Source organism: Piliocolobus tephrosceles, chromosome 3, assembly GCF_002776525.5.
Source record: "Piliocolobus tephrosceles isolate RC106 chromosome 3, ASM277652v3, whole genome shotgun sequence".
Classification (NCBI taxonomy): Eukaryota; Metazoa; Chordata; class Mammalia; order Primates; family Cercopithecidae; genus Piliocolobus; species Piliocolobus tephrosceles.
This window is the reverse complement of record NC_045436.1, coordinates 177,781,125-177,800,693: the sequence shown is the minus strand read 5'-3', so window position 1 is coordinate 177,800,693 and position 19,569 is coordinate 177,781,125. Positions and strand designations below refer to the sequence as shown.

Below are 19,569 nucleotides of genomic sequence, written 5' to 3'. Positions count from 1 at the left end.
GTCAGTCATAGTGGGAATATTCACACCACGGAAACTGGCAAATGCTACAAATTGGTACTGTCCCCGCAACCCAGAACGTGGTTGCTATACAGTTGCCACCCCCCAACTGGATGATGTCTCTGTTCAGTGCTCCCTTCAGGTCATCACAGCCACCTGGCTTCCCTTTATCAGACTGTATCAAATGTCGAATTACCTGCCTGTCATTCTTCCCACCAGCCTGAGCTCCTGGAGGGCAGTGTCAGCACCGCCCATCTCAGGCCAGTGTACAGCCAGCACACGTGCTCATCATGTCTGCTAGACAGCAGGAGACTCACTGGGCAGCTCACAGGGCTACTGTGTGGGGTGGTCCCATGGGACAACAGGCTGGCCCCACCTGCACAGCCATTCTCTTTAGAGGATACTTGGGTGCTCTCTGAGGACCCATGGGACAAAGCCCCAGTCCAAGTCACTGCCAGAGGAGGGAGGCAGAGGAGGCAACGTACTTCCCAGAAAGGCCAAGTTGTTTTGAAGTCTTGGAGCTGAATTTTATGGGACCATTCGGAGCACCCATCTGTTCTTGACAGGGCCCAGCCTGTGCATCTCAGGCCCACGTGGTGTATATTTCTATTAATTAAAAATATCTTCTTCTGCTATTGTATATTTTATTACAAGAGAGATGCCCCAGCAGCCATGGAGCCACCTGGATTCTTCCTTCTCCTCTTCTCCCTCGTCTCTCCTTCCCAAGCAGGGTAGCTTGGGTTCCCCCTCCTACCTACCCCTGCTAGGTCGGGATGAGTTTTGGGGGTCTTACAACTCCCAGGGAATCTGCCTTAAAGGAAAAGGGAACTGCCTTCACAAGGGGAAAGGGCATTTGAGAAGCATCTGAGTTTCTGGGCTCCTAAATCTTCACAAATGGAACTTTCAGCAGTGCTGTTCCTTTCTAAGGCCACCTTAGCAGCATAAACCAAGAGCTTAAAGATGCTCATGTCAGGCCAGGCATGGCGGCTCATGCCTGTAATCCCAGCACTTTGAGAGGCCAAGGTGGGCGGATCACCTGAGGTCAGGAGTTCGAGACCAGCCTGACCAACATGGAGAAACCCTGTCTCTACTAAAAGTACAGAATTAGCCGGGTGTGGTGGCACATATCTGTAATCCCAGCTACTCAGGAGGCTGAGGCAGGAGAATTGCTTGAACCTGGGAGGTGGAGGTTGCAGTGAGCCAAGATCACACCATTGCACTCCAGCCTGGACAACAAAAGCAAAACTGCATCTCAAAAAAATAAATAAATAAAAATAATTTAAAAAAAGATGCTCACATTGTTGACCCGGAAATACCCCCTGATGATCTCAGGGAAAGCGTCAGAGGTATGTCCAAATATTTATGTACAAGGGTCTTTGTCACAGTTCCAATTGTAACAGCAAAATGTTAGAATAATCCGAGTGTTCAGCACGGCCACAGGAGGCTGCGTATATACTAATAACAGCATTTTCAACATTATTTGGTAATATGGAAAAACGTCCAGGACATGGTGTTAAGGGAGAAAAGCAGAAAACAAAAGAAATATATAGTATTTTAAATTTTATATAGAAAAAATATGTGTTAGTATGTATGTTTATGTATGCTTGTGTGTATGTATGTGAGTTATTTAAAAAAATAAGAATTTAGACTTCAAAACCATGTGAGGGCAGTAGCACCTCTCCCATTTTGCCACACTTCCCACAATGCAAAGCCAGCCTCTTCCCTCTCACTGTCCTCCCTCCCAGAATTTCCCTTTGGCATCTGAATGAAACCTGCTACTCTTACGTTAGATCCCAGAAGAGTAAGAGGCAATTGTATTGATTTAAGAAAAGTGCCTATGGGAGATACAGTATCTTCTGTTTTATATAAATATATTATGCTTTAGCGTAATAAGCATCTCATAATTTGATTGGAGCATTCAATTTCACTCATCACCCTGTTTCAGTATGACAGTGACTGGCATCTATTACAGCAGATTCTGGAATGCCACCCCACTGCACATAATTTTGAAGCTAATATTCCAGGCTGTTATTCTGGGACTCTCCAGGCCCTCCCCAACGTCCCCCTCCGGAAACCAAGCAGAACCACCCACTCTTATACATGCACATGTCGAGGGGCTTAGCAGGAAGTCTGCAGAAAATCTATGGATAATAAAGCTTCTGCAGGATAATCGGATTGGGAGTGAATTCTGCTACCCTATTTTCTAAAACTGTTTTACTGTAAGGGAAATGTAAGTGGGAAAAAAAAAAACAAAAAAAGAAAACAAACTAAGGAGTGGGGAAACAGGTACAGTTTGTTGGCTAAGGCAAATTGTTTGGAAGATAACCTAAAAATTTCATTCAAATCCGTGCATTCCGCAGCTCCGGGACTCAGAGGCCGAGGTTACTGAGGAGGATCCCAGGCTGCGCGCCCAGCAGCTCCATCACCGGGTGCTGACCCTGCAGTGCCAGCTCCGGGACCAGGGCGCTGCCCTCCAGGCATCTCGGAACGAGGCCACCCGCCTCCAGGAGGAGCTCCAGACCAAGGTGTGGGAAACACTTTCTTTCCCCTCTTGTCAGCCAGGGCTCCCACACCCCAGGGCATTTGGGGAGTGGATAAGGATGAGTTGAGCGCTCCCTCACCCTTCCAGCCGGTCGGGAGCAGGTACTGGATTTTTTTTTAAATTTTATTTATTTTTTATTATACTTTAAGTTCTAGGGTACTGGATGTTTAAAGTATAGGACAGTACTAGGAAGAACAACACAGACTCTATGATCCCTTCTCTGTTAAATTTAAAAATGCACATATGTGGTTTCTTTAAAAAGTCAAGCAGGTTTACAGTGTCATATAAATACAAGTTAAAGCCCTTCGTCTGTCAGAGGGAAGTGGATGTGTCTATGACACGGCAGTGCAGATGCAAAAGTATACAGGTACCAGAACTGCACAGAATTTAACACGCAGACACACACGCGTAAAACTGGAGAGAGCTGAAAAAGCTCAGTGAATTGCGGCCGTTTCAATTCCTGGTTGTGATATGACACTATAGTTTTGCAAAATATTCCCACTGGGGGAAACTGGGCAAAATGTACAAGGGTGCACTCCAGCCTGGGTGACAGAGCAAGACCCTGTCTCAAAAAACATGTACGAGAGAGCTCTCTCTATTATTTCTTACAACTGTCTGCAAATCTTAATCATCTAAATTTTTTTAAATAAAAAAATATAAAAGCTTTCCTTCTTCTCAACCTCAACCTTTTCTGACTTCCAATATTTTTTCAACCCTATCTACCCACTTTCTGAATGTGTGTAGATGTGTACATGTTTGAAATTATACTGTACAAAACTATTCTACATCTTCATTTTCTCATTTAAGAATCTTGTGGTATTTTCATATCCACACATACAAAGTGACCTCATTCATTTAAAATCGTGTGTATTATGTCATCATGAGGCCAAATCATAACTTGTTTAATCAAGTTTTTTGCTGGTGGAAATTCAAGTTGTTTCCGTTTCTTTGCATTACAAACGCAGCTTCAATGAACATTTTTATCTCTCGGCATATACATCTGCTGTATATCTAAATGGGAAATTTCCAGCAAAACAAAGGATGTATAAATCATTAACTGCGATAGGTAATGGCAAATAATCCTCCAAAATGATAGTATCATTTTGCTATCATTTTGGAAACGGGTCTACTCATTTGCCCATAACTTGTTATCCTGAATGTTAGCAACTTTACAATTTTTGGACAAGTTGATAGATGAAAAATACAGCCTCAGCATTACAGTATAATTTCTGGCTCTTCTCTCATGTGTTTTTTGTAAGATCAAAGCATGTTATATGTAGAGTTTTATGTTCATTTGTCCATGTGGCTGCATAGTCCTCATATGTATGACTGTTTGACTGTGTAGTAATCTGTGATTTTTTGTCTATGATTGACTGTGTAGTAATCTATTGGGTGGATGTGGTTTCCTTAACTATTCCCCAATTGTTGCATCTAGAGCTATTTCTATGAACTTACAGATAACTGTTTATATAAAACAGTTCAGAGAACTGGGACTACTGGCTCCAAAGGTGGGAATATTGTTGAGTCTTAGCTACATATCACAAATTGCTTTCCAAAGTAGTGGTATCCCCTTCCATGCCACCAGCAATAATTGAGTGTGTCTTGTTCACTGTGTCTTCAACCAACACAAGAGCTAGTATTGCTTTTTTCTCTTATCTGTCACTGGCCTGTGGGGAGTGGAAACTTCAGTTACACGTGAATTAGACTTTAAGTATATTTTAAATTATTTTCATTCTCTTTTCTTTCTGCTCAGTTTCAGTAGTTCCTTCGAATCTCTCTTCCAGCTAAACAGTACTCTTTGGATGAATCTAATTTGCTCTTAAACTCACTTTAGTTCTTAATTTCAGTTCGTGTATTTTGCAGGTTGAGAATTTCCCTAGGATTCTTTTTAGCAGTTCTCAGTTTTATGATGAAATTTTTGTAATAGAATTCCTGAACATCTCAATCGCAGTTGCTTTAAAGAGGAAGAGTGTCTCTGATCATTTTATTTCATGTTCTCACCAGCAGTGTAGGAAGGTTTTCACCCTCACTAGCATTTGCTACTAGCTGTCTTTTTTATCATAGACATCCTAGTTAGTGGGAAATTGTCTTTCATTGGTTTTGAGTTGTATTTTCTGATGGCTAATAATGTGGAACATCTTTTCTCGTGCTTATGGGTCATTTGTATGTCTTATTTGAAGAAGAGTTTATTCAGATTCTTCCCATTTTTCTAATAGGGTTAATTAACTCTCTTTTTGTTAAGTTGTGAGAGTTCCTTTTATGTTCTAGATAGAAGTCCTTTATTAGATAGATGATTTGCAAATATTTCCTCCAATTCTGTAGGTTATCTTTTTAATTTCTTCTCGTTCACTTTTTGATTGCAAATGCCCAATACTTATCTCACTGTGGCATATTTATGTTCTTTCCTAAACTGAAGCAGACAGAAGGTTTAATCCAAGCCTGCAAATATGATTGAGTGCCTTTTGAATATAAGACAGTCTGCTTAAAGCTGGAATTTTACTCTTTGAATATATTAGGAATGGTGTGCCAAAAACAGATATATGGAAATGTTCACTGAAATCTTGTTTGTAAAACAAAGAAACAGAACTAATATAAATTTCCATAAACAAAGAACTGGTCAAATCAATTTGTTTCGGCTTCGTGATTAAATAATATGCAAGATTTTAAAAGAACGAGGTCAGTTTCTATGTGTTAATACGAAAATAGCACCAAAATTTTTGTATCACATACAAACTGATCTCATTCTTTTAAAATCTTGCATATTATTTAATTAGGAAGCAAGATGCAAGATCTTTTGCGTAATATAATTTCATATACACACATTCTGACCCATATGGGTATGTTGGTCAGAAGAGGTTGGGGATGAGGAAGAGGCTTGTGGCTTTTTATTTGATTTTTTTAACTGACTACAAAGGGACTGAGAGAGTTAGAAGAACTCACACAACACCTGCTTTGTTGCATCTTATGGCTCAGGAATTCAGACAGGACTCGGCCAGGCTATTCCGCCCTCCAAGGGATCAGTGGGCATGACTCAGTGGTATCCAGCTGGATGCCAGGCTTGGCTGGGAGATCCCTGGCGGCCTCACTCACGTCCTGGCCCCTCTGCAGGGTGGCGGAAGGCAGCCCCCACCTGTGCCTTCCCTTTTTCTGTCATGTCTCACAGTCTTCCCAGTGGGCACTTGGGATTCTTAAATCCTGGCTCAGAAACAGAAGACACCCAAAGTGGAAGCTGCCATTCCTCTTCAAAGCTGGACCCACAAAGGCCCCAGGGCCACTTCCACTGCATTCTGTGAGTCAAGGCTTCTCAGGCCTGCCCAGATCTGAGGGAAGAGGATAGGAACCCCCTCCACGGGGAGCAGTCTCAAAGAATCTGTGTCCAGCTTTCATCTACCCCTAATAGTAACATGAGTTTATTGATCACTGACAGATGCCAGGGCTTGTTCTAAGCACTTTACATGAATGGGTTCACTGAATCCTCACTACAGTTCTCACCAGCGGGGGGGGGGAGAGGGGGGCAGTCATATAAGCCCCCTTCACAGATGAGAAGACTGAGGCAGAAAGAGTGTCTTGCACAAGATCTCAGTTCCAGCGACTGGCTGAGCCGGGATTAGGACCCCTGGTGTCTGGCTCAGGAACTTGTATATTTACCACAAGACCAGAAAACTGCCAAGCTGCTTGGAGACTCAGAAGAGAGCTTGGAGTTGGCCCCGGCCACTGTAGCTGGGCAGAGCTGATTCTTGAGTATTCAGAACATCTGTCCTCCCGTGATCCTGCCAGGCAGGTGGTGGGAAAGGCCCCTGTTCCCAGCACTGAGTCCCCCTGAGGGTAAAGAGGGCAGGCAACTGCCAGCTGCTCTGAGCCCGGCTTGCCTGGGGAAACTCTGGACAGTGGTAAATGACAGTGCAGCATTGTCAAATATGTCACTTTTATTTCAGCTTGAAGAACTTCAGAAAAAGCAACATGAAGCAAAGTTGGCAGTGACTCCCCTGAAGGTAATATGTCCATAAAATCAATATGAAATGCCTCTTTCAAAACAGGGAGTTTAGTATTTTTCCTATTAGACATGTAATCCACCTGTATTGTATAAAAGTTTGGATAGGACCAGGTGCGATGGCTCACACCTGTAATCCCAGCACTTTGGGAGGCTGAGGCGGGTGGATTGCTTGAGCTCAGAAGTTTGAGACTGGCTTGGGCAACATGGTGAAACCCCATCTCTACAGAAAACACAAAAATTAGCCTGGCGTGGTGGCGTGCGTCTGTAGTCCCAGATACTTGGGAGGGCGGAGGTAGGAGGATTGCTTGAACCCAGGAGGTCAAGGCTGCAGTGAGCTAAGATCACATCACGCTCTCCAGCTTGGGCAACAGAGTGAGATCCTGACTCAAAACAAAACAAAACAAAACTGGAAAGAATGAAGGAGACAGAAAGCAGCAGCCCCTGCTTGCACATGGCATTTCCATGTCTTTTCCTTCGGTATGTTTCCCATGTGTTTGAAAGCCTACGATGTCTGTACGTTTGCCTCCTCCTGTTCCCACTCGATGGGGTGACCTAGGAGGTGGGTTCCAGCCTTTGAGGCTGCACTGTTCATGCTGGGGTGAAGCGCGAGACGCCTTGGTTCATAAAATCACCACCCCTGCACTGTATGCTCAAGCACCTTCCTTTCTATCTCGCTCTCTCTTTTGTATCATTAATTGTATATAAACACTGTGACGCACTTTTGGTTTTTTTGAGACGGAGTGTCGCTCTCTCACCCAGGCTGTAGTACAATGGTTCGATCTCGGCTCACTGCAACCTCTGCCTCCCGAGTTCAAGTGATTCTCCTGTCTCAGCCTCCCAGGTAGCTGGGATTACAGGCGTGCGCCCCCACACCTGGCTAATTTTTGTATTTTCAGTAGAGATGGGGTTTTGCCATGTTGGCCAGGGTGGTCTTGAACTCCTGACCTCGTGATCCACTCCCCCTCGGCCTCCCAAAGTGCTGGGATTACAGGCGTGAGCCACCGTACCTGGCTGATGTAGTTTTTCTCTGAAAGGTTTTCTCCACGTGTCTAGACATTTATGTTTAAGATCAACTCCCGGAAATGTCATTACTCGCCCACGGGGTTTCATATGTTCTTTGCTAGCAGGACACGGAATTTGGTTAAGGTAACACATTTCATCTCGAACATGGGCCTGGATCTGGGGAGAAGCTGGGGGCTCTGCTCTTTCTTTCTGGTCTCAGGGCAGAGTGGAGAGGGAGGTGCCCTGGGCTGGGCATCAGCAGAACCCGGTTATGCCCTGGACTCCCGCTGACCTGCAGAGTCATCCTCCCTCTGGGGCCTCAGTTTCCTCAGCCGTCAAATCAGAAACATGAGCCACACAGTTCCTAAAGTTATTTCCCACCCCACATTTCCGTGTCTGTCTGAGCCTCGAGTTGGCGCCTGTAAAATGAAAATCGTCATAATTCCTGCCGAGCCTCTGCAGACGTGGTAGCTGGGAAAGTGCAGAGCAGACCGTGAAGCTCCCACAGTGCAAGGCTTCCCTCCTCCTCACTCTCATTGCCATCATTTGCTGTGGAGCGTTTCTTTGAATGAAGACCACAAACCCTTATAAAGTGCTATCTAAATGTGAGATAAGGATAGAAACACGAGACTTGGTAGGTGCCTCCCTGCACCATCTCCTTTTATCCTGGTGTCCGTGACAACCCCCATTGTACAGATGGGCAAGTCGAGGTGCAAAGGGGAGCTTGCTCACAGAGCTGGTCCGTGGTGGGGCCCAAATCCACGCTCTTGACCCCTGCTGCCTCGAGCCTAGACCATGGGGAGGGCAGTGGGTGCAGGGAGGCGTTGCAGGGAGAAGCCTGCTCCGCTGAGCGGAGGGAGAGTTGGGGATGGTGAGTAGGGGCCTCAGCTGACCCTCTGGCCCGCAGTCCCCCAGCTCAGCCACACAGCCCTGCTGGTAGCTCTGCATCCATGGCCTCCCTCCCTTTCAGGCCAAGATAGCTTCCCTGGTCCAGAAGTGCCGGGAGAGGAACCGCCTGATCACCCACCTGCTGCAGGAGCTGCACAGACATGGGCTGGGGAACCTCCTGCTCTCTGAGCTAGCACAGAACATGCTCAACGACGTGGCACTGGCTGAGTACGCGGCCACCTTCCTGGCTCCGGGAGTCCCAGAGGTAGAATCCCAGAGACGGCCCTGTCTCTGCTTCCTATGGGGTGTGGGCACGTCCCTTGCATGCCCCGGCCTGGCCCAAACAGCCCCTCCTTTCCTCCCTGTCTCCATCCACAGACACTATCCAAGAAGACACCCCCTGGCTTTTCCTCTGTGCCCATGCCCTGGGTGGGCATGGGAAGGTGCATCTGGCAGTCCTTACCCTTTACAGTGCTCAGGAAATGGTGCAGTGCACGGATGCAAACAGTGATTGTAAATTAGCATCATACAAGCTTCACTGCATGTGTCACAAGATGGATCTTTTGTGCCGGGACCTGTGCACTGGCCACTTCCTCTGGCAGGTTGCTTCAGTCACCCCATGACCTCCTGTCCATCCTTCAAGGTACAGGTGTGACCTTGCCCAGGCAGCCTGCTCTGAGCCCTGCAGACCAGAGAGTTAGCCACAGCCTCCCCTGTGCTCCATTGCATGTGGCTGTGCATGACGGGGCGTGAGCAGGGAGCTCTCCCGGCTGTTGCAGGGCTTTGTGGGCCCCTCTCCAGTGGGCCCAGAGCGGCTCCATAGCCATCTTTGTCTTCCCAGTGCCTGGCTCTGAGAATCTGCCACAAACCTGGAAGAATGTTTGTTGAATGAATGAAATAATGAACCAAAGGAATGAGAATCTCTTCTTCCAGTGGTCAACAAAAGAGGAAATTGAGGCCAGAGAGGTTAGGAGATGTGCTCCGGGTAACACAGGCAGTGCAAGTGGAGATGAATGCCAGCTCTCCTGACTACAGTCGGCACCCATGGGTGCCCAGCCATGCCTGCCCACACACATACATGCAGCCCCCTTCCTGGGGACAAGCCAGCAACGCCCCTGCCAGACCAGCTCCGCTCCTTATGTGCGCAGGCGAGACGCAGCTCCCACGTTAAACACAGCCGGGACTATTTTCCACGGTCCTTCCAGGCTCTGCCTATGAGACTTGCTCTCAGCCCCTTGGCACCAGGTCTGAGTCTCCCTCTGCAGCTCTGCCCAGCCTGGTCTCTACAAGGCCAACCTCCTCTGATCCTTCCTTTCCCTCACAGCCTTCAGAGATCCCTTCTGGTCCAAATCATTGCACAGCAGAGATGGAGGCCTGGAGGCCAAGAGGCATGTTCAGGGCCATTTGTTGACTCGGTCCATAGGCAGAACTTGAATCCAGAGCCCCAGGCTCCCAGTCTCTTGCTCTTCTCTTTGCCCAAGGGGTACAAGACTCCTTCAGAACTAGAATAGGGGTGAGAAAAGAGCAGAATTTTGTCAAAGTGCCTTCATAGTCCTTGAGATCCACTACAGACCTGATATCTGGGGGTTAAGTGAGATAAAATTGAAAGCAAGCTGGATACGGTGGCTTACGCCTGTAATCCCAGCACTTTGGGAGGCCAAAGCAGGCAGATCACAAGCTCAGGAGATCGGGACCATCCTGGCCAACATGGAGAAACCCTGTCTCTACTAAAAATACAAAAATGGGCCAGGTGTGGTGGCACATGCCTGTAGTCCCAGCTACTCAGGAGGCTGAGGCAGGAGAATCTCTTGAACCAGGGAAGTGGAGGTTTCAGTGAGCCGAGATCACGCCACTGCACTCCATCCAGCCTGGTGACAGAGCAAGACTCCGTCAAAAAAAAAAAAAAAAAAAAAAATCGAAAGCAGAGTTCCAGGTTGTGAAAGTATCAAACAGCAAATGCAGCTGGTGTCATCCTGGAAGGCCAGCTATCTGTCTGCTGAGGGGACATCATAGCAGCGGCCCACCTTCCAAGGGCTGCTCCCCATTCTCCTAGGCCATGGAGCTAGAATTGAAATGTTCACTGGGGTTGGATAGACTGACTTACAATGACCAAACTCACAGAGAATGATGTATACACTGGAACATTAATTTTTAAGTTTCCTATGAGAAATAGAACTATTACACAGGTTGAAGTATCTGATGGATGGATGAAAAATTGTCAGCATATTCTCTCCCTATAGTAGAATTATCTGGAAAATCAAAATTTTTCATTCATTTCCTCATCTGTCATTTGAGAGCCCAGAATGAGAGCAGGGAGAGTTATAATAATGTCATCGGACGGATTCATTCATCTCCTATAAGGATGTGCTTCTGGGCCCGGACATGCTTCCGTGGACCAGGGTGTCCCTGACAGACCTTTTGAAAGTGAAAAAAAAAGTATGATGTGTTTCAGAAACTGAGAGAACTCCAGGCTGCAGAGTGATCCCCAGGCGAGGAGTGGGGAGAGGCTGGGCTGATGGGAAGCCATGGGGAGGAGTGGGGAGAGGCTGGGCTGGATGGGAGGTCACAGGCACCTGTGCCTCGGCGGGGTGTCTGCATCTTGGTTCTTAGTGGAGAGCAGGGTGGGAGTGGCATTGGCAGCTCCTCCTACTGGTAGCCGGGCAGGAAGCGGATCCAGTGCTGCTTGCTTGATGGACAGTAACTCTCGATTCAGAGGACACAGATGGAATTCCCAATGGAGGCCTTTGGGCTCTGGATAGGAGCCCAGGAGGATTGCCAGGATGGCTGAGGAGACTCTGATGGGCTGGAGGTGGGAAGTGCCAGAGCAGCAAGGGACAGGTCCTGGAAACTCCAGCCAGGCAGTGGAGGGTTGATGTACCTTCCGGGAACACCCCTGGACGGTCTTGGGCTCCTGGTGCCCACGGTGTCCTGAGACGCTCCCATTCTCTGGCCCCTACCTTTGGGACGGGGGCATGGGCTGGGCTAGGGTCCCAATTGGACAGGCTGCCTTCATTTATCCAGCCAAGCCACAGTGGCCAAGGCTCACGCTGCCCTCCGCCTCGCACGCTCTCCGTGGATCTGCTTACTCCACCTTCCCAGCATCCTGCTGCAAGGGTCCACAGGGGACCCTGAGCCTCAGCACGTCCCAGGGCTGTTGAGGGGGTGGGGGCTGGGCCTCGGGCTGGGGCCACTAAGCTCTACCCATTCAGGAGGAGGTGGCGTGGCCTGGTGGCCATGCAGGCAGCAGTCAGTGACCACCTCCCTTCCCTGCACGTGACTGAATCTTTGTATTTCCATTTTCTTTGCTTGTCCTGGTTTGGGTGGGTGGTGGAAATTGAGCCTCAGTCGGTTCAGCCCCAGTGCCCTTTCCACAGGCATGTGGCGATGGGCTGGGGGCCATGGGTGCTAGCGCCACCGTCTGTGCTGGCATCTGCTGTTGTACCATCCGGGTCACTAGCATCCATGGGTCACCCTTGTATCCGCCCTGGCTTCCTTCCTTCTGCTGTGCTGATTCTCTCCAGCTCAGGTGCCTGTTCTGGAGATGAAGGGAATCCCACGAGGTCAGGCTGGCCATGGCAAAGGTCACTCTTCCTTCTGCTGGGAACACGGGTCTTGCCACCTCCCTGATGTTAGCTGGAGATGGGCCCTCAGGGAAGGCAGGCTCCTGCTGTTCTCAGATTCCTAAAACCTCTCGGGAGTTCTTAATTCCACCTTGTCTCCTGGACGCCTTGAGTGAGCAGGGCTCAGGGCACCTTGCTGGGCCTGTTTTGCTTCCTCTCCTATCCCCCTACCGACCCCTAGCCCCAGGGGGCCTTTTATTTTTCCTGTGTTTTGCCTGGACCTAGTCTGTTGATATTCACAAGCGTGAAATGAGACACCTTTGCTGTCTATACTTGGTTACCCTGTCCCTGAGACCTTGGAGGCAGAGGCCCGGGTACCAAAGGAGAGGAGAAGAGGGGTGCTGGGGCTCACCTGGGTCACAGCACTGGCTAGGATGGCAGCTGGCTCTCCTGCCCTCCCCCCCCCCCCACCCAGGGTCTGCCCCTGAGGTCCAATCTACAGATGGAAGTTCCCATCAGAGAACAGAGGACTCCGGAGCTTCCTGTGCTCCTGGGGGCTGGTTTCCTGTCCTCTCTCTGGGCATGGAGATTCACCAGCAGATGATGACAGCTTCATTCTCAATAGTTACCCATCTCATGAACTTGGCACTTGCCTTTCACCTGCCTAAGCCACCTGTCGTCTTTGGCTGGGTGGAGGCTGCTGTCCCCCGATGGGGCTCTGCGAGATTTGAATAAGACCCCATGTCAGATGCCTGGCGCCGCACCTGTCACACACAGACACCCAACAGCTTTCGGGGCACCTCCAAGCAAACTCTCAGTTTTGCTCCCCTGGGCACAGCCAGGGACCTTGGGTGCACTAGCAGGGGAGAGTCATCCGGTCGGGGCAAAGAGGTAGGTGACCTAGTAAGGAAGATGCTAATTTTACCTCCTCTCGCCCTGCTGTTTCTTCCTCCTGACACCTCCTGCTTTCCTCTGGGTATTTGTCAACGAGATCTAGTTGCGGGCCTTTGGAAATGGAATCTGGTCTGAAAAAGGGGCAGTCATACTCAGACGATTGAAGAATTGTCCCTCAAAACCCTGAACTCCCCCAGTTCATTAAATCTGCAAATCCCCAAGCCTGGGCCTCCAAGGATCCAGGCAATTATTTTCTCTTTAACTCCTGCCTTTATGAAACTTAGAATATTCCCCTAAAAGTCTGCGTGGGGAGAGAAGCAGGGCTCGGGAGAATGTAGCACAAGTCTTCATCTGTCCCTTACTCTGTGTCACTGGCATTTAGTGGACATTCCTTCTCATCTCATTCTGGTGGACTCCTACAAAGAACATATTGGTCCTGTATTTCCGTTCCGCAGATGGAAAGGGGGAGGCTCAGAGAACTCAACTGACTTGGCCAGGATCATGGAATCAGTGAGTGGCAGAGCCAGGACTCAATCTAAGAAAGCCCAGCTCTGCCTCTCACACAGCCCGTCTCCAGCCACTCCAGGCCCATGCGGTAGTTGAGGAGCTAGAAGCAGACAAGGGTCCTTGCACCCCAATCACATACTGAATGCAGGGCCACCCAGAAGTCAGTTGAGTGCACCTGAGGCTGCTCTGCGGGTGTATCCTCTACGAAGGCAAACCAAACCTCAGTCTCTCATTGAAGGAGCCTCTATCTAATGAGGAGACACCTGACTTTAAACCCAGGGGCAATAAAAGGCATTCATTCAAAGCACTGGAAGTAAGCAGAGAGGAGAGAGAGACAGATTGGAGGAGGAGGAAGCACTCAGGCCCGGCCTTGAAGGACAGAAAGCAAGATTTAACAGCTGAAAAGATGGAGTGAAGGTCTCAAGGCTGCGAGACCTGCTTGGGCACAGGCATGGGGGTGGGAGAGTCCATGGTGCTTGAAGCCACAGCAGTGTTGATACGGGCGACAGCAAAGTGCTCTAAGAGCACCGTTTAGGAGCAGGCATTGTGCCTGGTACCGAAGGCTCCCAGGAGTGTTGGTGTGATCCGGTCACTACCAGAAGACGGCTGAGCCATTACCCATGTCCCTGAGTATTAGGCCCTGCACCAGTCAATTCAGGTTAGAGGGGGACCCTCATAGAACCCAGGTGCCGCTGCAGCACAGGAGGGGCTGTGTGAGAGGCAAGTGGCTGAACTATGCCAGGTGCAGTCAGGGAAGACTTCACAGAGGAGGCAACATTTGACTTGGGCCTTGACATCTATGTAGAAGTTCACCAGAGACAGAAAGAGAGGGCAGGGCCCTTCCAGACATGGAGATGGTCTCCTATACCTGGAGGAAGAGTGTGACCAGGGTGTTGGAAGTGGAGACAGGGAAGACAGCTATCGCAGAAACACCCAGGAGGAAGCGAGATCCAGGCTGCCGGTCTGGAAACAACTCTCACCTGCCTTGAAGATCCAGCAGTTGTTCTTACTCAACCACCTGGGGGCCGTGGGCCAATCAGTTGAGTGATCATTGCCATCTCACTTCTCACCTGCCCCGTGCAGTGCGGAACCAGGAGGACACTGGTCTGTGCGGTGGTGCACTCAGACCCAAGCCTGACCTGAATTCCTGGGTGATTAAATCAGGGCCCCCAGGGGAGACATCAGAGCACCGGATGTCCTCATTAAAATGTTTTTTAATAGCGGTTTCTAAAGCACTTTTATTACTGTCTCTATTTGGAGATTTAATTTGAGAAAAGGAAATGGAATCATTTTTCTGTGCCCGTGTTTCCTAAGAGCAAAACCAATTCCTGTTCTCCTTCGAGCATCCTGGAGAGAAGAGGAGGGAGGCCTTCATGCACAGAGGCAGGGCTGGTCCTACACAGAATGCAGTTTTTTCAGGGAGGGGTGATGGCCCTGCTTGGCCCAGTTGCAGTCCTCTGTGCAAGGCTGTCCCTCCAGTGCCATGCGGAATAACTGCCAAGGTGTGTTTTCTTGCAGACAAGCCACCACCTGGACATCAAGTCTGAGATGACGGCAGCTCTAAGAGGTCAGTGTGATTTTTGATCAGGAAAAGCGTGTGTACTCAGAAAAAGTCCAGGCCAGCAGGACACTGTGGCCAGGGGGGAGATGCCCACTGTCATGTTCATGCTACTAAAAGGAATGGGACCCACTTCTCCCTCCCCCTTTCCTGTGTGGCATTGTCTTCTCATTTCACAATGAGAACACACTGGAAAAATACAAACGTTCAAATTCCTCAGTGCTAGAGTTTCACTCCTAGAAACTTATCCTAGGTAGGTAATTCTGTATGTGGAAAGACTGTGGACAGGCATGTTCCTGCCAGTGCATCTGTAATAGTGAAAAATTGGGGGAAACCCTCAATATTGTTAACGAGCCCATAAAATCAGTGAAATACAACATAGTCATTAAAATGGTACTGAAAAACGCCATGCAACAGCGTGGGAATTACCATGTTCTACTAAGTTTAAAACTGTTAGGATATGGGCCAGGCATGGTGACTCGTGCCTGTAATCCCAGCACTTTGGGAGGCCGAGGAGGGCAGATCACAAGGTCAAGAGATTGACACCATCCTGGCCAACATGGTGAGACATCGTCTTTACTAAAAATACAAAAATTAGCGAGGCGTGGTGGTGGGTGCCTGTAGTCCCAGCTACTCGGGAGGCTGAGGCAGGAGAATTGCTGGAACCCGGGAGGAGGAGGTTGCAGTGAGCCGAGCTCATGCCACTGCACTCCAGCCTGGTGAAAGAGCGAGATTCCATCTCAAAAAAAGAAAAAAAAAAAAACTGTTAGGATATGGAATGTTTCATATAATTATAACTGTATGATTCTATGTGCACGTCTGGGTCTGATCTGCAACTTAGGCTAGGACAGCAACTAAAGTACTAGCCATGGTTACTCAGAGAGATGGTAACATGAGTGCTTTTTTTTTTTTTTTTTGGTTCTGTTATTTTTATTATTCATTTATTTATTTATTTTTGAGATGGAGTCTCACTCTGTCACCCACGCTGGAGTGCAATGGCGTGATCTCAGCTCACTGCAACCTCCACCTCCTCGGTTCAAGCAATTCTCCCACCTCAGCCTCCCCAGTAGCTGGGATTACAGGCACCCACTATCATGCCTGGCTAATTTTTGTATTTTTGTTGAGACAGGGTTTCTCCATGTTGGCCAGGCTGGTCTGAAACTCCTGACCTCATGTGATCTGCCTGCCTCGGCCTCCCAAAGTGCTGAGATTACAGGTGTGAGCCATTGCGCCTGGCCTATTTTTATTATTAAAAAGAAAATTAAGCCACTACCTGACCAGACAGAATTTTCCTGGGCCTTCTTTTACTTTTTTTTTATTTCAATAGTTTTGGGGAAACAGGTGGTATTTGGTTGGGTCTTGTTTAAGCGCAGCTTACTACCCTGAGCGTGCGGGTAGGATGGGGCTCCTAAGGATTTGTTTAGTGTTGTGTTTGGATCAGGTGCTTGATAAAAACATGTAGAACGTCTGGATGGTGTTACCTTTAGGACTGAGCTGCTATTGAGATCTGTTCATCTAGTGGTTCTTATTTCTAGATTCTATTCTTAGATGAGTTCATTAACCTCTCTGAGCCATACACTCTTTAACAGGAGGAAAACATGACCTTCCTCTGGAGTGTCTGGCCCCTGGCACATAGCATGACGTCAGTACACGACCAGAGAAACCTGTTCTCAGTCTTTGACGCCTCAGGATGGGCCTGTCCTTCTCTACCTTGGCCTTCTGTCCCTACACCCTGACTTGGCACCTGTTCTCACAGTTGGAGAGGCACAGATCCTAGCTGGTCTGCTTCTGCCACTAATTTTCTCTCTGTGGCCCCAGGCAAGTCTCCTCCCCTCTCTGGCTCAGCTTCATCCCCTTTCAAAGAAGGACATGTACTAGACCGATTGGGTTATTTTTTCACTGGACATGTCAGGAGGGCCACCATGTGCCAGATCCCACATAGGTGTTTCTGGGCTTACGAAGCTAAGCCGGCTTGCGAAGGCTGTGATCCCTGCAGGGAATGAGCTAGCAGCCAGGTAGGGGAAGGCGAGGCAGGCAGGCAGTTTTCTGGGATATCCCAAGATCATGAGAGCGCCATCAGAGACGTGTGGGTGAGGTGCTTGGAGAGCTCAAAGGCATCTGAGAGGGCCTCTGCCCCGGGGCATGGGATCTAGGAGTGATCTGGGAATGGCTAAAGAGTGAAGAAGGTTATGGCAGGGCCCAGACACTTGTAGACTTTTCACCTAGGTTCCTGGTGGAGGCTTGACTGAGAATTTTCCCTTCCAGCTCAGACATACCTCTTGAATCCTGAAACGCACAGTGTCCTCCAAAGCTCATCGTCTTCAGAGTCCTGGCCTGTTGCCGAGCCGGAGTGGCCAGCACAGACAGCCCAACTGGATTTTCTGAAGGTGAGAAGGCACCTGTCACCTCATTTCGTAAATGAACTTTGTTATTGAAAGTACAACACATTTACAGCTTAGCAAATTATCCAAGCAATATACACCTGGAAAAACACCACCAAGTCAAGAAATAGAGCACGACCCACTCCCCAACAGCGTCCCCAGGTTTCACCCTCAGTCTCTTTCTATGATCTAATTTTAATGTTTGTTTCTGCTCAAATCATGTGTCCTGGGTCTGGTGACTTTTTTTTTTTTCTTTTTTTTTGAGGAGTCTTGCTCTGTTGCCCAGGCTGGAGTGCAGTGGCACGATCTCGGCTCACTGCAGCCTCTGCCTCCTGGTTTCAAGCGATTCTCCTGCCTCAGCCTCCCAAGTATCTGGGGATTACAGGTGCCCACCACCGCGCCCAGCTAATTTTTGTATTTTTAGTAGAGATGAGGTTTCACTCTGTTGGCCAGGCTGGTCTCGAACTCCTGACCTCCTGATCTGCCCACCTTGGCCTCCCAAAGTGCTGGGATTACAGGCGTGAGCCACCACTCCCAGCTGTCTGGTGACTTTTAGTGGATGCTGGACATCATGTATGAAACACTGATGATACAATTTGAGGTCTGACAGTATCTCCATCCACAGAGGACTTCCTTTGTTCTGGTCAGGGCAGATCATCTTCCTCACATCAGGGCTGAGTCATCAAGGAGTTCCAGTGCTCAGGAGGTCTGCTGCGTTTCTGGTTCACGCTCACTCCTAGGGCATAAAAGCCTGTCGAGTATTTCAGAGCCCTTTCCCCTGTCGGACCTAAGAGGCTGCTCAGAGCTCTCCTTAGCTTTTCACCTTCTCACTTGGCTCTTTCTTGCACAGACCCTGCCTTCACCTCGAGGGGAAATACATCCTCAAGTGTCCTGCCCGCTTTTCTTGACTTCTCTTCTGTTTTCAGTTTTGGTCCCACAAGTCCTCACAGATGCCTCCAGACAAATGTTTTGCTACAGTCCCCTCTAGCTTTTCTAGTTGCACTCACTGCAGGTTTGGTCCCGAAGATCCTAATCAGTCATTGCCAGAGCAGCACTCCCCTCTGTCTTCCCAGAGAAAACTTATTTTACTTATGAGCTTTGGGGTCTGGCAGATCTGAGTTCAAGTCCCAGTCCTACCCCTTTTTAGTTCTGTGTGATGTTGGGCAAGTACTTCCTCTGCCTGCAGGTAACTCTCAGCTGTGAAATGCGGCTGCCTGCCTGTTACTGTTAGGAGGAGAAATCAGGCAGGCAGAGCTGAGTGTGTGCCTGGCACATCAGAGGTGCTCACAGAAAAAAAAAAAAAAAAAAAACAGAAAGCAGCCATTACTCAGAAGGAAAACTGCTCTTATTTTATTTCACCGATTGTATTTTTTCTCCCTTCTTTTATCCCTACTGCTTCTTTCCTGCCTCCATGATTACATTAATTTATTTTATCTAAAATATGAAAGAGACAATAATATTTAACTCTCAGGCTTGTTGGGACAATTCAGTGAAATCATGCATATGAAGTATTTATTATAGTGCCTGGAATAAAAAACAGGGGAGGTATTCAAAAAAAAGGATAGCTATTGTAATTGACCTTAAACTTTTTTTTCTGACTGGTAACTTTCATTTTAAATGACTTCTTATCTAGGAATAAAAACAAAGTTTTGATCATTCCTAGGTTAATTACCTCTGATTTTTTATTTTGGTCTACCTTATCGGCAGCAGGTAGAAGATATTCTAGGCAGCCTGGGCGCAGTGGCTCACGCCTGTAATCCCAGCACTTTGAAGGGCCGAGGCAGGCGGATCACTTGAGGTCAGGAGTTTGAGACTAGCTGGCCAACATGGTGAAACCCCATCTCTGCTAAAAATACAAAAATTAGCTGGGCATGGTGGTGCATGCCTGTAGTCTCAGCTACTCGGGAGGCTGAGGCAGGAGAATTGTTTGAACCCTGGAGGCCAATGTTGTAGTGAGCCAAGATTGTGTCACTGCACTCCAGCCTGGGCAACAGAGCGAGACTCCATCCAAGAAAGAAAGAGAGAGAGAGAGAGAGAAAGGAAGGAAGGAAAGAAGGAAGGGAGGGAGGGGGAGAGAGAGAGAGAGAAAGAGGAAGGAAGGAAGGGAAGGAAGGAGAAAGAAAGGAAAGAAGGAAGGAGGGAAGGAAAGAAATAAAGAGAAAGAAAGGAAAGAAGGAGAGAGAAAAGAGAAAGAGAGAGAGAAAGAAAGAAAGAAAGAAAGAAAGAAAGAAAGAAAGAAAGAAAGA

The 19,569-nt window shown here is 48.4% G+C and overlaps 1 protein-coding gene across 2 annotated transcripts in view; it reads left to right on the top strand.

Moving 5' to 3' along the window:
• C3H4orf50 (chromosome 3 C4orf50 homolog) overlaps positions 1 to 19,569 on the top strand; it is a 60,730-nt gene that overhangs the window by 35,346 nt on the left and 5,815 nt on the right. For both annotated transcript variants that reach the window (XM_026455646.1, XM_026455645.1), the window contains 5 exons: positions 2,358 to 2,522; positions 6,475 to 6,531; positions 8,506 to 8,688; positions 14,903 to 14,951; positions 17,208 to 17,329. In XM_026455646.1, the coding sequence (XP_026311431.1) occupies positions 2,358 to 2,522; positions 6,475 to 6,531; positions 8,506 to 8,688; positions 14,903 to 14,951; positions 17,208 to 17,329 (576 nt within the window). The remainder of the gene's footprint in view (positions 1 to 2,357; positions 2,523 to 6,474; positions 6,532 to 8,505; positions 8,689 to 14,902; positions 14,952 to 17,207; positions 17,330 to 19,569) is intronic.